At 36.1% G+C, this 17,604-nt stretch overlaps 1 protein-coding gene across 1 annotated transcript in view; it reads left to right on the top strand.

Annotated features, from left to right (window-relative positions):
- The window catches only part of COL4A4 (collagen type IV alpha 4 chain), a 73,805-nt gene that overhangs the window by 4,268 nt on the left and 51,933 nt on the right, over positions 1 to 17,604 (top strand). The window contains exons 3-7 of the mRNA XM_065844618.2: positions 1,281 to 1,320; positions 3,364 to 3,441; positions 13,996 to 14,130; positions 14,848 to 14,892; positions 16,432 to 16,548. Coding sequence (XP_065700690.1) covers positions 1,281 to 1,320; positions 3,364 to 3,441; positions 13,996 to 14,130; positions 14,848 to 14,892; positions 16,432 to 16,548 — 415 coding nt within the window. The remainder of the gene's footprint in view (positions 1 to 1,280; positions 1,321 to 3,363; positions 3,442 to 13,995; positions 14,131 to 14,847; positions 14,893 to 16,431; positions 16,549 to 17,604) is intronic.

The raw sequence follows: 17,604 nt of genomic DNA, 5'->3' as shown, positions 1-17,604 counted from the left end.
ATAATTTACATTTCAGGTACCATGCTATTTAAATAGCAGGAAACAGGAACTACAATTCTGATTCTGTTTTTAAGAGGCAAGATATTCCTACATTCTAGTGATGAACATATTTGGAGAAGACCAACCCAAACCTGAATTCCTGTCCCAGAATAATTTTACAGATGCAGGAGAATTATTAAAAGGCATGAAGAAAACTTTTAGAGACTATGATGATAACACCTGCTAGCAGCTGTGGCAGGAGTTCTTTCTAGAGGAAAATGATCCTTAGGAAGAGACTAGGATCAGCGTGACCAGGAATTTTCAGAGTAGCATGTGGGATCAATGATTCCATCTCTATATCTTATAGGACAAGTAATGCAATTTTCCTTCTTGCTTGATGTCTTTATAAAACTTCATGCCCCAGGCTCTTTAGGAATGTGAAATTATGCTTTTCTAGCTGGGAACCTGGCCCAGCAAAGGTACCTTGCTTGAACCTGACACCCTTGCTGGTAGGCAGTCCTTCATTGTGCCAACATGCCTGAACTTGCTCCAGTGTCTTTTTCATGTTTATTTGGTTTATGCAAACCCAGGCTTCTTGCTATTCAGGTGTTCCCCAATGTAGCAGCCTTTTAACCCAGCCATCTCTCTAGGGTAGCTCTTCCTGTCATTTTTCTGCATTATTTGTCAGTGACTTACCTCTAACAGTCTTGTGTTGATTTGAGTGCATAGGCAATGTCTCTCTGGTGCCAGGACGCAAGGATTTTGAAATGACAGAGAACAATCTGGTAAACACATGCCTGCTGTAAAGGTCTGGAAAAACGGGAGACTGCAGCATTTCACCACCCTCATTGTAAAAAAATTATTCCTCTAATCTAATCTAATCTAATCTAATCTAATCTAATCTAATCTAATCTAGTCTAGTCTAGTCTAGTCTAGTCTAATCTAATCCTACTCTCTTTTAGTTTAAACCTATCACCCTTTGTCCTATCACAACAAGCCCTGCTAAATAGTCTGTCCCCATCTTTCTTATCGGCCCCTTCTAAGTACTGAAAGGCTGCAATAGAGTCTTTGCCGATCCTTCTCTTCTCCAGGCTGAACAACCCAAACTGTCTCAGCCTTTTTTTTCCATAGCAGAGGTGTTCCAGCCCTCTGACAATTTTTGTGGCCTCTGGACTCCAACAGGTCCATATATTTCCTGTACTGAGACTTAATCACACTTCTCACTTTTTAGAGGCTACATTTTTGGTGACAGCTGGATGGTGGAAGTGTTGTTTTAATTTAGCTTTCTCCTTTTAAATCAGGTGGCTGATGATTGTTTTTTCAGCACAAGAAATCGATGGGGTAAGTGACATTGATATGTACTTTACCATCCTACCTATCAACTGCCTGTATAGTTCAAGCAAATAACACCATATACACCAACATGATTGTAGTTCTATGGGTAACTATGATGTTTCTTTCAGTATTTCTCTAGTTCTCACTTTCCTTTCTGTTCCTGTTGCTCAGCTTTACTATATTGTAATTTTCTCCTTTGGGTTCTTCTAGATTCTAATTCTGGCAGCTTTAGATGCTTTTGGAAGCTGCACGTAAAAAACCCCCTCTCATGCACTGTCCCTTTCTCATTAAGTCCCTTCAGTGGTGCTACATTATAGCATATGTGAAACTCATTCTAGCTTTCAAGCCTTTCTCAGTATGTTAATCTAGATCTTAAACTGGCCTCCTTGTACATTCCCATCTCTCTGAAGCCAAAATTTCACATATAATATAGTCTCATTATCTGCTTTATTTTCCTCTTTGTACTGTCCTCCATATTAAACTTATGTTTGCAACACATTCACTGAAAATTCTTTCAAGTCTGTCCTCTTAATTTCTTTCAAATATTTAAAAGCTCTTTTTTTCAGTTGTTTTCCCCCTGAACGCTTAATTTTTTAATTGAACTGCTGAAAAGTCAAGGATTTAAGTATTTTGAAAAAACAAATGTGTTCAATTAGAACAAAGGGTAACAGCTCATATGTTACTAGAAACTTGCATTCCATTGATATTTCAGTAGAGGCAAGTTTTTAATAACTAAGAGGCTAGTGTGGAGTAGATTAGTAATTTCATGGGAAATCCAGTGTGTGAAAGAGAAGCAGTTTGTGAGAGAGACCATCATACCTTCTTGTTTTGAGGTTTGGGAGTAGTACATATTCTAAAAATATTGTAGATAGAATTAACAGAAGTTTTCCTCTTTATCTAATATTTATCAGTGTTTTCTCCTTGAAAAAACTGAAGCATGAACCTATTGTGTTCTGTCAGTTATTAAAACCAGTAACAAAACAATGTTGACCTTGATAGAAATAAGCAAATATTTTCATGTTATCACTGTTTACTTGTTTACCGAATTCATACTTAAATATTTTAAGCCCTTGTTATCCTTTTCAAAACCACTTTGATATTTACACAATTTTGTCAAAAAAAATAATGTCACCTAGTAAACATTCCAATCATCAAAGTGCATTTATAGATGCATATGGTGTGTATAATTGGTATATGTTTAACATTACACTTTGAGAAATAGAAAAGAACAATAAAATTATGTTCACTTACCACACATTACATCTACTGAATTTACATTTTGTTGTTGTGTCCTCAACTATGCTTTTTTGCCATTGCAATTTGATGAAACAAACTAGTTGGTTTTTTGCTATTAGGAAGACAATGATGGGAAGTTTTAATACAAGAAATAAGTAAATTAATGGTGGACAATGCATAATTACACCATGCCCATACTTCTTTCTTTCATTTAATAGACAAGGATTAAATACAAGGCTTTATCACGGCATAAACCTGTTGCTTTTCAGCCTGTTTTGCCTTTTATCATTTAATCATAATCAATCTCCCAACCTAATGTAATGGGTTTCAAATTTCATATTATTACAAATTAAATTCTGACTCTGTTAAAATATTTCTAGATGCAGCTGTTTCCTTAGTTGTATTTAGCTGTAATACTTAGTATTATTTAACATAACTTGCAGGCAATGTCTTTCACCTTCTACAGCAACAGTAATAAGCTTTTGTGTATTGCTTCTACTTTGACAGCATATTTATGCTGATGAGAGGTCCAAGATAAGGAGTATATTAAATGTAGTATTGATGTCTGTATTCTATTAAGCAGGTATTGGACAAGGTTTGTATGTGTCAAGCTGAAGATCTACACGATATTGTGATGTTTGCTGCTATGCCAAGTTTCTTCATCAGCAATAAATTGCCATGTGGTTATGCAAGTGTAGCCAAATCTTTTGCCTTAAAAAACATCTAATTGGACAAAATGTCCAGTTGACAATATTTGTTGAAGTGATTGTTGTCTGTTATGTATTAATAAATCCACAAACTTTTAATTTTTAGGGAGGATATGCATATATTGACCCATGTGGAGGACAGGATTGTTCGGTTTGTCGGTGCTTTCCAGAAAAAGGATCAAGGGTAAGCGATAATTAGAACTAGATAAATACTGTTGTAAATACTGTTCATTTTGTACACATTTATGTCAAACATACTGAGTTTTCAAAGCAGCAATGTTCAATAAATCAATATTTTGACATAAAGTCTGATATAGCAAGCTAGCATAATACTCTGACTGATCCAAATTACAGGTATAATCAAAGGAAGTTAAGATTGTAAACAGATTTGCTTGTAAGTTAGGTTTCTAATAACCATGGTGCCTTTTAGGTGTTAAGTATTCTTTGAGATCAATCTAATAGTTAAACAGTGGTCATTCTTAATACATGTAAGTTTAGAAATCCATGCTCCTTTTCTACTAAGAGGTTGGTTAAAAGAGGATGTCTATGTCATTTACTAGTTTTACGAGAACTTAGCTATTTCTTATTTTGGTTAGGTGTTTCTGGAAAAGGTTGCAGAGTTTTTATTTTACTAGCTTAATGCACTAAGTATTAAAAAAAAAATAAATCTGAATTGTCTTTGCCTTATAGATAACTGTAAAACATTGAATGAAGCCAAGGCATTTTCATATTATATACTAAAACTAGTAACTGTGCATGTTGCTATTTGTTAATGGAAATATGGTCCAGTGATGACTAGTTTGTTATCTTGGCTTCTCTTTCTCAAAGTACATCTACTATGTAGTGATTGCAAACAATTTAATTGTTATATGAGGAAAGGATTTATTTGGATACATTCCCTGATTAGTGAAAAACTGAAAAATTGTCAGTTAGTGATGGAAATTGTTTTCATTCAAAATACTATTAACGTTTAGCATTGGTGGGTCAGTTTTTAGAAGACCTGCACACCCTATTTGCTTGTGTACAACCTGAGTCGCCACAAAAACAAGACACACCTTTTCCTTCCTTTATGTCTGCAGTTAGCCGTGTGCTTTGCTGTGTCATGATCACTGCTCTGATGTCCTTGGATCCTATCCTAATCCTCCAGGATTATGTCTATACGAAAGCCCTCCATGCTGTGGGATTTTCATAATAGGGGCCTAGGATGAGTCTATCTTTGTAACACTGTTAACAAAAGGGCATCCCAGGAAAAGTATTTTCACTAGCAGCATTGCAGTGTCTCTCAGTGCTACTGAATAGACTGTTTTGGATATCCAAAATGTGGTCTGAAGTGCCTTTTAAAAACAACTGACTTTGAAATTAGAGGAAATTTCTCTTACTTTAATTCTGTCTCAGTAGCCTGAAAGTTCTGATTTACATGCCCGTAATCAGTCAATAGATACTCACTGCTGTCGTTATGGCTGTTTCCTAAGCTGTCTTCCCCACCACAGGTAAACTGAGCTAGGATTCACGCATTTGCAGTTAGTTTTCTAAATACTTCCAAGATTCTGGACCTAAGTGCCAAATACAAGTGTCATAAACATTTCAAAATAAATTCAATATTATGCAAATGTAAGTTTGAGAATTATACAATTTTCTGAAACAGCTCTAAAATACATATGCACACTGACGGATAAAGTCTCTACAATGTAATATGAATTTAAATTCGATGCAATTTCTATTACTCAATATACAAGAAATACAAATACTTATCAGACTGTACATGAAATATGGCTTAATTACACACCATTTCAGATAGATTGTTACAAATATTTTCTGTACTAATGCATGGTGATGAATTATTTTCTATAGGATTACTTAATCCTTTTTCATCCTACAATCCCGTTGATTTCTAAATTTTTCTGTGTTCTGTCTTTACACTCTGACACACTAGCTTTGCTTTCTTAGCATTTGTGGAGACTACCTATAACAAAATAAAAGATTTGTTTATCTTATTGTTAGCTTCCTAGAATGCAAAACATCTGTTTTATCTACTTTTCTGTCTGAATCCTACTCCCAGGCTAGTTACTCAGGGTTTCCTCATTCCTGTCTTTAAAGTGCAAGAAATAAATGATCACTGAAAACCTCTGGCAGTATATAGTATGCAAGCCTAAAATCCCAGAAGTGTACAGTTTATTAAATAGTCCATCTCTGTAAAGAAACTAAGGGCAACAGTATAAATTTGATTGCCTAGCACCATATTTTTTCCTTTTTCACTATTTAGCACAGGCTAGCTGTCAAAATTAAGGATGAGCTGGCTACCTCAGTAAACATTTTCTGAGAGCACAAGAAGATTCTAGAAAATACACGTACTTGCTGGCAAAAGGCAATGAAACAATCTCATGCAGACCAGCTGGAAATCCAGCCTTACAGCAGTGCTTAAAGTTAAACCAACTGCAGTATCAGGGGCTTTTGCAGAGCCTGAATGAGAAAGGCAGCATCTGAGTGAGCTATATCAGTAAATTTAGTGAGTTACATTGATATAGGTAGACTAGTCCACCTATCTGTTAATTTTTTGTTCTTTTTTAATCTATTTTACCAAAGGAAGTAAAATGTAGGGTATTGCCTTCATGATCTTCCATTGAATGTTGTAATCTAACACTTACAGGGGAGCAAGGGCAAGTTGTCTCATCATTGTACTGCTGAGGTATCATTACATTAGAAACACACAAGGTCAGACCTATTATGAATTGATTAAACATGTTATTCAAACTCTTCCAAGAACTGCAACCAAATCCTTCATTAGACTAGCTGGAACATGACCATTTGTATGTTATTCTGAATCTTGGTGTTGGCTGAATACTTTCAGAGAGAGTTCCAGTTTCAATTGAAAGTTTCTGTTAACTTTTATCTCCCCTAAAAAGTGCACTGGGGCAGAAGCTATTTAGCAAAGTGTATTATTTGTAATACATCTGGTGCAATGCATAGGAATAATTATCCATAGGGAAGGTGGTCATTGTGTCATATTGTAGAGTTTGTGCTAGACAGATATTATAGGTCCAACTTACAAGTGATAGTTTGACATCTGAGTAAGAACCTAGCAGTTTGTTTCACACATTGCTAGTGGCGATTTTCCTACATCCTTCTCCACATGCTAATGAAAATGAGATTTTTAGAGAACTCAGAATATCTGTCTGCTGATAAAACAGCAGTTTTATAGTTTCAAAGTCAAGGTGTGCCTATCTGATAAGAGTTTCACTTTGTCAGGAGATTGTGAGGAAAATATTGTTGCTAGTTCCATTTGAGGGATTTTTGTTGACATATAAACCACTATGACAGGTATTTGATGACATTGCCATTTTACAGATTTTTTTAGAGTTTCAGTAAAAGCATTGCTCACTGGAATTTAGCTAGTAAAGTGAACAAACAGGTTATTTCTATGTTTGGAGTAGACTCATAATCAATCTGTAACAAAGATTTCTACTAAAGTTAAGGTAGAACAGAAGTCTTAGAGCTGCAATAAATCAGCCTTGTTTATTTGTAGTTACCAATCATAAGTAAAGTGAATTTACATTTTGTAAACTAAAAACATTGTAAGCTGTGTATGACATAACTGTAGCCCTCAATGTCTCTCCACTAAAATAGTAAAGAAATAGGGTAATAAGAGAATAGAACCTAAAATTAAACTCCTAAATAATATTGAGGTTTGTGAGTTAAGTAGAATGGCTGTCAGGAGTGTGGTATACTCTGAAGTTTCCATAGGAAAGGAAGACCTCCAATCTTGCCCTACTGTCTTTGGCATTATGACTTTTCTTCCTATCTATTTTTCTGAACGCAGTTTAAGTATGATTAGTTAAAGCTGTGGTCACCAGTACAGTGTAAGAAAACTGTTCAGGTGACTGTGAACACAATGGGAATTAAGACTTTTTCTTATAGTTGCCCATTTGAAAATCTTTTGAATGTCAACATAGAAAGCCTTCTTCATTTTAAGTGGACAAGATCATTGAGGTTTTAGCTACAGAAAAGATGACCGTGGGAGTAAGAAAAGGAAACTGCCATGGCCATACTTGAATGTATTAAAACTGAGTAAGCTGGAAGAAAAGTAGAAGCAAATAGCTGAACTTTTATTTAATATGTATATGATACCAGTATATTTATGCATTGGTTGCTATACTGGGTTTTAGAAGAGCTTGTGTACCTGTTGATTTTTATGTCTCTCAACCTTAGATGACTCTGTGCTATAAACAGAGTTGCACTACTATTCATTAGTACGAAATCACTGAAAAACATTCCGGTCAGTATTGCTAGTAGTATATCCCATTCTGATATCATTACAGTCATCCACATCACAATGAAAGTTCAACTTCTGTTTAATTTGGATTACAGCCTTGTTGGAATTAGTTTTACGTTATACTATTTATCTCTTGTTCTCATGTCACAACTCAAAAGGACCCTTTCTTCCATAGAACCGCTAAACTGTGCTGTTAAATCTCTTTGCTCATACTGTGTGCTACTATACATCCTCACTTAAGAACTATAGAACAGATAAATGAGGGGAGAAAGTCATTAGAGAAAGTAAAGATACCAGTAAGCATTCTACATGATTCTTGGTGCCAGCCCAGAACAACTGAATCTCTCTCTCACCTCTTCTTTCCCAGTCAAGATGTGTGGTCTTCCAGGAGGCAGTAGCAGTTAATGTTTTTAACTAAAGGCACACGGCAACTTCATTGCTTTGAATTTCCCCTCTCCCCCTTCCTCGTTGGTCTCCCATAGTTTGTGATTTTAATTTTCTCCTGCTATGTCAAACAGACAGTGAAAGCTTTCCTTCATTTCCCCCTCTTTCTCTAACTTGGGAAGTTGTTTCCTTGATAATTCCTGCAGTATTGTGTCAGAGGCCTCCAAAAATTCTGGCTGCTCTAACAGAATTTAGATAGTTAAAAAATTGTTTGCTGTTAGCACTGGCTGATTGTAAACCTGTCCTGTGCCGACCCCAGAGTTTGATCCCATTCAATTCCTTTGGCTTTGTTTATAGTGTTAAGTAGATTTAGAAAGCAAGCGACTATTCATGACCCAACCTGATCTAGCTTCTATGAGATCATGTGAAATGCCTGGAGCAAAGTGAATAATAAATATAACTCAGCAAGACTGATGTTCACTCTTTTGCAGATGAGTCGAGTGGCCTATTTTCATACTAGTGTAGGAGAGAACCTAGCAAACAGAAGTCTAAGAGGGACGTCTGCCGTTTTCTGGCATATGAGGTGTAAGGAGTAAGCATTCAAAAGATATACTAAGTCAGTTGGTTGTCACCAGTAAGTTAGAAAGTCAGCTGCTGTATACTTCAGGGCAGTGGGGTAAGAAGAGTGAAATTTAATTGTACATTAGTTCTGTCTTCTGGCATCACTTCTCTTGTAACATCTCCCTAATAGATCTTGTGGGTGGTCACATCTCCCTAGTAGATCATGTGGGTTGAGTCCAATTTACAGCACAGTGTAAACGTATTTAAGACTCACTAACTGGGAAACTGCAAATTCTGTCTGTTCCGGGGAGTAAGAGGCATTTATTAAATCACACTTTTTTGCATGTCAGTATGCAATGGCAGCCTGTTATTCACACAGAATGTCCAGTACTTCTATTTATATTTTAGAGCTGCACACTCAGGACATGAATATGTAGACTCCATCTATTTGATCTCAAATACATGTGCTCAGTTGAATCCACTGTCAGAGATGTACACACACTGGTATCTGAGGAAACCCAGATCTCTCCCACTGTTTGCCTCAAACTTGATCTCTTTTCCCTGCATCTGTTACAGCATCTGTAAATTAGCTATGATGCAGTTTTAAAATAGAAGATTCTCAAGACCGGCTATCCATTTCTGTAGTACATCTATTGCATTTCACTTATGTTTACTGAGAACCATAGAAAAACAGACTAGAGAAACGAGACCCCCTAGATTTACATCTGAAGCAGACGACATTTTTTTTTTATACATAGGCAGAACAATAGGCAGTTTTGTGGTTCCAGCAGTTGGGATTTGAACTGGTAGGGAATAGAGCCTGCTTATGAGAACGTAGAATAGGAACAGGTTCAATCAATTCTCCTCACCATAAGGTCTCTTTGAGGCTGTTTTTCATATACAATGTCCATCTACGGCATCTGTAAATTAGTATTTTTCATGTTAGACATGTTCCCAAATTTTTCAGAAATTTTGATTTTGTTAAATTATCCCTTCTTTTGTTCTTGATAATCTTTCTTTCCTTAATACTCTTGGTTCCCCCTTCCCACCATACTAAAAATAGTGATTTTCTCAGTTGCTGCAGATTGGCAAGCTTTTCCACATCAGGCAAGACAAAATTCTACAAAATCATTCCTTTTCATAGATTTGAATCATCCAGAAATTGCCAATCAGTGACTTGTTTCAATAAAATTAATTGGAGCAGAAGTTAATTTTATTTTATTAGCTAATATGATGTTAATTATTTGTGGTCTAAAATGCTCTTTGCAGCTCTCTGCTTTCAACCATTAACAATGTTTCTTAAGAGTTTCTGCGCCAAAGTCTGTCTTGTTCCGTGTTTAACACAATAGTGACACCCACTGGCTTACTGAATACTTTTTATTTTCAAGGTTGCACAGGGTTAAAACACAAAAAGTACACTGTGAAAAACGTTTTCAGCACTTTACTGTGATTTGTTGTGCTTCAGTGAAGTATCACTGTGAACACTAAGCTGCATCATCAGATACTGTGTTCCTGTAGTATATTAGATCATTGAAAAATATGATAGAAGAGCACAGAATTTTCTGGTAGCTTGCAGCATGATCCAGATGCTGAGAGAAGTCAAGCACTAAGAGTTACTATTGCGTTTAATCAGCTCAAAGTCTGACTATAAAAAAATAAGTTGTCTAATACTAAGAAGTTGTTATGCGATCTGCTGTTTCTGAAGAAACTGAGAATGAAGTACATGCCATGTACTGGTCTGACCCTTACTCACTCTTTAACTCACAGTCACAGAAAAATTGTTCTATTGAGGACAAGAGAGTGGATTTTATGCCAAGTTGTGTGCTCTCTTCAATTTGTCTCATCTTGATAAAATTAATATTTAGGAAGTTTATTTTGGAGCCATGACTTACACTGGTGGAGTGGAACCTTCCCAGAACGGATGCCCATACAGGCCCTGCGAGCTGTGGTTTTGCTGTGTAATAGACCTGCTCTTGTGAAGTGAAGAGGACAAGGGTGGAGCTTAGAGTAGCGGTAGATGGTCCCACCTCACTAAGCAAATCACTAAAAAAAACCCATCTGTCTGCACATGCCTTTGTGTGCACTCCTCTCTTGCCCCCAAACTGCTCTACTTTCCTCCCTTTCTCTGTCCTGGTAAAATGAGAGAGACTGGTTACAAATCAGAGTCTAGCGCAGCGTGGAAAAGGTTTCTATATTATTTCTCTACAATCTGATTCTGTGGAGTTGCTGGGAATGTTCATTTTTGATTATGTGAACAGAAGGTAAATGGCATTTCACATCTTACTGATACATTCACACTGCCTGTAACATAGGGTACTGCTCTAACTGAAGGGAGAAACTGGACTTCTTTTGACTTTATTCATAATGAGAAGCAAGACAGAATCCACTCTAATAGCATGAACCAGTTATTTTGATTTCCAATTAAGACTGCTTTAAAACATTGTGCTTTCAGACAACTAAGTGTTTGGGGCACTCTAAAAATCAGGTGTTCTTTCGTGTCTCAGGCAACCAAAAAAGGTAATTCTGAATAACCTTGGCATTGCCTTTTCCAAACTATTAAATGCTTTGCTGCATGACCCTGAAATATTTGCAGTCTTAGGAAACATACTTAATTTTTAAAAATGTAGTCTTGTTTTGTCAAAAGTCAGTTTCTTACTGCAGGTCAAGCCCAGGATATGCTAGAATAACAGACCATAGTCTTGGCATGGGCAGTTCCTGACCTAGACAATTAGCAAGGCATTAAAATCCTAAAGGAATTTATTGGCATCAGATGGCAGAGCAGGCATAATATTCTGTTCATTTTAACTGAGCTAATATGTCATTTCCACATGAGCATGACTACCTTCATCCTCTTTATTTGTACAGCTGTCCTGAGACTGTAATGCTGTGGTAGTCACATTGGATGGGCACAAATAATAGATGTGATAATAGATGTTATGAGATGGTATCAGTTTGGTCTTAACAAAGCTCCCAGTCATTATCAGTCTGTGAGCTGAAAGAAAGAGAGACAATCCACCAGCTTCACATGGCATGCTAAAGTTGTATCAGCTGTCAAACCTATTGTGAATTCTGGATTCAGTGACTCTGTTTTATGACTTCACTACCTCGTACTGAAGACATAAACTGTGGTGTCAATTAAATTCACAGGGTAGCAACTAACGAAGACATTTTGTCAACCTAAAGGACTGCATGTCCTAGAAGCGGTTATTGGTCAAATATGATGGATAATTACCATACAATTCAAACAGTGTCTCAGCTTTTTTTTGAGTGCTGTCAAGATCATGTTTCTTCAACTGTCCAAAGGATATAAAATGATTCGACAATTTTCTTTTTCAATTTTTGAATGCAGAGCATATACAATATGAATTTAAAATATTAAAGTTGCTGCAGAAATTTGTTGTCAACAAAATGCATTTTTAAAACAAAGGCATTAGAGCATTAGTGAGAAATACCTTATGCTTTTTTTCCTGTGGATGAATGTCGAATTTTGCATGTTTTTTTTAAATCAGGTATTTAAAGAGTGTAAGAGCTGCTTTAAGACTACTTTAATGAATAAATTCAGTTTTACAACAGAGGATGTGCAAGGCACTGCCAACAGACAGGCTGCAATTGGTCAGGCAAGCAAATACTCAAACACGCAGAATCCTGACTGTCCATTCATTGTTAACAAGGATGCAGAATCAGCAGATTTTAATTCTAGTATCCCTTAATTAGCATAATATTTTACACCGCTCTAATTATGGTATCAAAAAAATTGTAACTGTTGCTGAAGATAACATGCTGATTCCTCCCCGGAATATTTGCGAGTGACATCACTGGAAGCAGGATCAAGGTTTAAGTGAGAGGCGCCAGTAAAGAGAAATGGAACATGAGGTGTATGAGGATAGTTTTTCAAGTAGTCCTTATTTGTAAGTGTAGGACTTGTTTTCCTAGTCTCTGGACTAAATTCTTGTTTGTAGCTTCAGGGCCAGTGGTGGTCTAGTCCTGCTTCCAGTATAGTGTGAGGCTATAGTATGTTCCTATTGTAAGCATGTAATAAGTTACCTTTTTTTTTTACTCTTGTTTCCTTACTGATTTGATTGAATGATGCATACCATACATTTCTTCACTTCGTGTCCAACTGTCATATCACAATTGACATATTTGAAAAGACAGAGAGTAAACAAAAAGAGGTTTAGGTCCCTGCTTGCAATTCACAGGGTAAGATTTTGTTCAGACAGATTCAGTCTGTTGAAGTGTTTACACTGAGAAACAAGCAATTCAGCTCTGTTGCTTCAACAGAATTTGGCTCCTAAAGCTAACATATCTGCTTACAATCACTTTGATTTCTGTCATTTTGTTTTCCTTCAGTCCATTCATAGAAATTAAGGTGTGGTTTGTCATTTCTGTGAATGGAGATTGTACTGAAATATCCTTCACTGCCCTCAAGTGGTCTTAGAGCCATATGCTCTTCTTGGGAATGCATGGGGCTTTGTTTTGCTTTGTTTTTAAAATGTGGTATAATTGATGAATTCTGAAAAGAAGGCAAAACACTCTTCAGTTGGGAAACAAAAAAAAGTTACAGCTAAACGAAGATAATTATACAGAATGAAAAAGATGAGTAAGAGAAATGAAGACCTGTAAATACGTAGATTTTGTAGGGTGAAAGTGTAGACAGATCACATGTGAAGTCTGCTTAGAAAGCTTGCTTTTTACAGCCCTTTGAATACACAACAATAGTTGTTTAGTAGCACAAAACAAAAACTGCAATAAATCCAAAATAACTCCACAACACTACTATAGACTGAAAAATCCAGTTGACATGGGAAATAATTTTACTTCAGGAGAATATATGTTAGCTTGGAAAAGTTAGTAGAAATACTTGGAGATGCTCTGTATGGAGCTGTAGGTATAGATACTCAATTTAGAACTATTTGTAGATAAATGACATTCTGAAACCTCCTAAACCATTTTAACACGATCTATTGAAACTGATACATTCTGTAAATATTTTGAATAATAACTATCATTTTTTACTGCAGGAAACTTCACAACTTTTAAATTAAGATCTGAGAATGACGATGGAAGACAGAAAAACTTAAGATAATTAGCAGATAGTGTGACTTAAATGAAAGAGGGAAGTCTGTTGATTTGTTCTAATTGTGTACAAACATAGTTTGTGGAAAAATGAGACATCACTTCTCTGGTGGCAAAAATACAAGTCTTATGCTTGTAGAAGGTGTGTTACTTACATTGATAGCACCAGCAAGACTTGCAGTTTATCCCAGGCAACTCAGAAAGGTGGTTCTGGAGACCTTATGAAGGTAAAAAGGAAATTATCACTTTGAGCAAGTAGTTACATATAAAAGTTGTGTTCCTGTAGCATATAATGCATAAAACAGATCTGCAAGCTGTACAGTAAGCTGGTTTGAATCATGAGTATGTATACATTGTAAGCCCTATTTTATCCATACAGTCATCTCCAAATGCTGCCTGCTGTGAGGTCTACAGCAGTAGTCATTCACTTCTTTGGATTCTTTTCAGGGTCAGCCTGGTGAGCTGGGAGCTCAAGGTCCAATTGGATCCTTGGGACCTACAGGACCAGCTGGTCTGCCAGGGGAAAAAGGACAAAGAGGTGAGAATGGGCAGCCTGGACCAGCTGGAGAAAAAGGTGATAAGGTAGGAAACACCACAGACAGTTCCTTAAGGTGTATACAGTATGTAATGTTAAATATTGGCAAGTAAAGCTGAACCTGAATGATCAAAAAGCTTTTACTGTGTAAGTAATGTGGAACTGGAAGGAGCAGTATGGTCTTTTTAAAAGTGCTGTATACTAAACAGAATTTTGTTACCAGTTACAGAGTATAAATTGCAGTTCAGGTCCATATCTTCCATAGCCGTACAATCCCTGTGCTTGGCTTTTGGTACTTTATGTTAGTTTTAATGGTCTAATTCCACTGATCTCAGTGGATGACTGAAATCACTAATGCCAGTATCTAGCACACCTGAAGTTCCGTAAATAGAAATCATGCCGCTGGTATTATTATCAAAACAAGAGCAGGACTGAGAAATTACAAATGGATTTATTTTATAAGTTACAGGCAACTTCTCTTTCTCTGTCATTTTATAATCTTTGGAGAACAAATGCATATGAGACTTAGACATTTGTCCTGTACTGTACCATCTGTTGCATGGGTAGCTATTGGCACTAGTCTCCTGCTAAGCCCATATACATTTTTTCAGATATTTATTTCTGGCAACTACAGCTTTTGATTCATATTTCAAACAATGCTTTTTTTTGTTTCTCGCTATATGGTATCGCATATTCTTGATTTTCATTATTTTTAAGATATAATGACTTCAGCAACTCTGTTCTTTCGTGTCACCTGTTTTTAGGGCCCAACAGGAGTCCCAGGATTTCCTGGTTTAGATGGTGTTCCTGTAAGTATTGAATAAATATTGCTTCACAAAAATTACAGTTTCTATAAAGTCATACCAAGTCCCCTAATAGAATAATACACTTAATACATTGTTTTGCTTTATGCCTGTTGATATCACGTCACCTACAGAATTAAATGTTTTGCAAAAATGTAAAATAGCCAGGCTAACTTCAACTGTGTTTCCTACTGATAAACTCCACAAAATCCCAGTGTACATAATTTTCATTGCGGTGCATTGAAGGTAGAGCAGATGTGCCCCATTTTCAGTGGGGCATTAAAGGTGGAGACTAGCCCATATCCACATAGCAAGTGTTACTGCTAGGTTTAAAAATAATGACTATTTTCTCCGGCTCTATAGTAGGCTGTAGTCTGTTTGCTGCATTATTAACATCTCTGAAAGTATCTCAAATGATGTACTATTTTCTGTTCAAACATTCCAATTTTTGCCTATAATCCTTTTGCAGACACTGTGTCCAGTAATTTTAACCTGAATAGGGACTGAAGAGGGAAACTGGGTCCCTAAAAATACCGTTATAAACCTGTGACTGATTATATATTTTTCTGAATGTCTTCTTCAGTGTGGAAGTGTGTGTGGTAAAAGAAAGATAGTATGTCTTAGATACAGTATTGTGAAAAATGCTGTTTATTAGAACTGAATTCCTATGCTCTTATTAGTTTCTTATGGATCAAACAAAGTTAAATTGTTGAATTTTAAAAGTGAAAACAGAACCAGAAATTGAGTGGGAGTCTTAGCATCTGCTGGTCAGCTGTCCACACTTGACAATGGGACTGTTGCCAGAGTGTCTGTGTAATGTAGGTGACACAAGGCCAAAATTTAGAACAAAAAAGAAGTGCTCCCAATAAATGTATATTCTTTATGTGAAAAATGTTAATTAAAAAAATAGTGTCGACAAATTAGGATGAAGAATCTTAAGGATAGGAAGAAGATAAAATTGATTAAAACATTTCAGGCAAACGGCCAGCATACTTTCCCGATGATTTTTCAGAACCCCTCAAAAAAAATTGTGTCAAAATTGCTATTTGTTCCTTACAAAAAAAGATTAATTCTGTGAAAATATTTTTTCCTTTAATGGAAAGATCATTCCAAGGGAAATCTCACTGTTTCTATTGCCCAGTATCTAATTTGCAGTAGAACTAACCCCTGTCTCGACACTGGTTAATTCTTGCTTGGTTAGAAAATCAGTTCCTCAGTTCTTGAGTTTCTTTGAGAAGATAGCACATTACTTTTTTACTCAAGTGAGAGTCTAGTCCGGCCCTCTTAGCCAGTGCTGTCCTGTTATATTTGCTGTGCATCAAAGAACAAGATATAAAATACTTGTATCATTTTTTTATACATGAAAAAAATTCTATTGATCACAATAGAAAACATTTCTAATGCAAAGACTGTGAAGCCTGGACCACTGTGAGATGTCCTCCATTTCAGATCTGAGGTATTTGTTTCAGAACTGTTCTGTTAATTTAAAAAGTAATTTCCTATTTACAGTGGTGTATCTCTAATAAATATTCAACTGTCTCTCAGGGATTACCAGGAGGTGAAGGACCCAGGGGCCTGCGTGGTTTAGATGGCTGCAACGGTTCAAGAGGCGATCCAGGATTTCCAGGCGAAAATGGTTACTTTGGACCAAGGGGTCCTTATGTACGTGAAAGGCATTCCTACTGTCTATGAATACTGTATGTGTGCATTTCCCTTCCAAGCTAACAGTGCTTAAAATTAAAGGAGTTTTAGACTGTGGCACTAGCTTTACGATGCTCAATGAATTTCCAGGCATTCTTACTAAGGTTAATGGGAGTGAAGGACATTTGGTGCCTTAACAGATTAACTTCAAGTTTGAATGTCAAATAAGTTCCTGTGTCCTGTATTGTGTCTACCTTGATATTTAAATTCTGCTTTGTTTCCCTAGTACGTAACCACCCCAAAACTAACACCATTTCATGGAAAAACAGCTGAGAAGGAGTAGCTTGAAACCATTATACCATTTATCAATACTTGAAATTTCTTAAAAGCCTTAATAGCAGGGACATGCCTGAGATGAATTAGCAATAAGTGGAAGCTTCAACAAGTCTAAGACCTTTAACACTTGAAGATTTTTAGTGGTTGATCACACAAGTGTATTAGTAGATCTAAAATTAGGACTTTAATATTGTTTACTTTTGCTGTTAAAACGGAAAGCATTTTAAAATTGTTTAAATAGCTGTATTAGCAGTGCTTTTCTAATGAGGATAAAACACAGATTCACGGCAGTAAGGGATATAAATTACTGTAGCTCCAAATAAATTTTGCTGAATGGATCTAGTCCCCAGTCTTTGACTTCTTGAGGAAAAAGTTTTAGTTCTGAATGACTAATAGCTGATCAGTTGGTCTAAGAGCTTCCCTGAAATTTTCTAAATAAAACAATAAAAACAACTGCAATTTACATGAAAAGTCAAGTGTGTTTAGTAGGGGCTAAATACGATGCTGATTCAGCCATAGGGAACCAAAAAATGTGCAGTGGGTGCCAAAGTGAAAAGATGTTTTTGAACTATGGCAATTAGAAAAAACACACAATTTTAGTCTTGGACTTGTAATAAATTCCATGAAATACACAACCTGAGAAAAAACTTGAAAATAACCTCATTTGTTATACCCGTGAAAGCAACCCATTAAATCTCCAAATGGTAGAATGACTTCTGCTCAAGCTCTAATTTTACCTAT

Source organism: Patagioenas fasciata, chromosome 9 (assembly GCF_037038585.1).
Source record: "Patagioenas fasciata isolate bPatFas1 chromosome 9, bPatFas1.hap1, whole genome shotgun sequence".
NCBI lineage: Eukaryota > Metazoa > Chordata > Aves > Columbiformes > Columbidae > Patagioenas > Patagioenas fasciata.
This window is presented reverse-complemented; position numbering and strand designations above follow the sequence as displayed.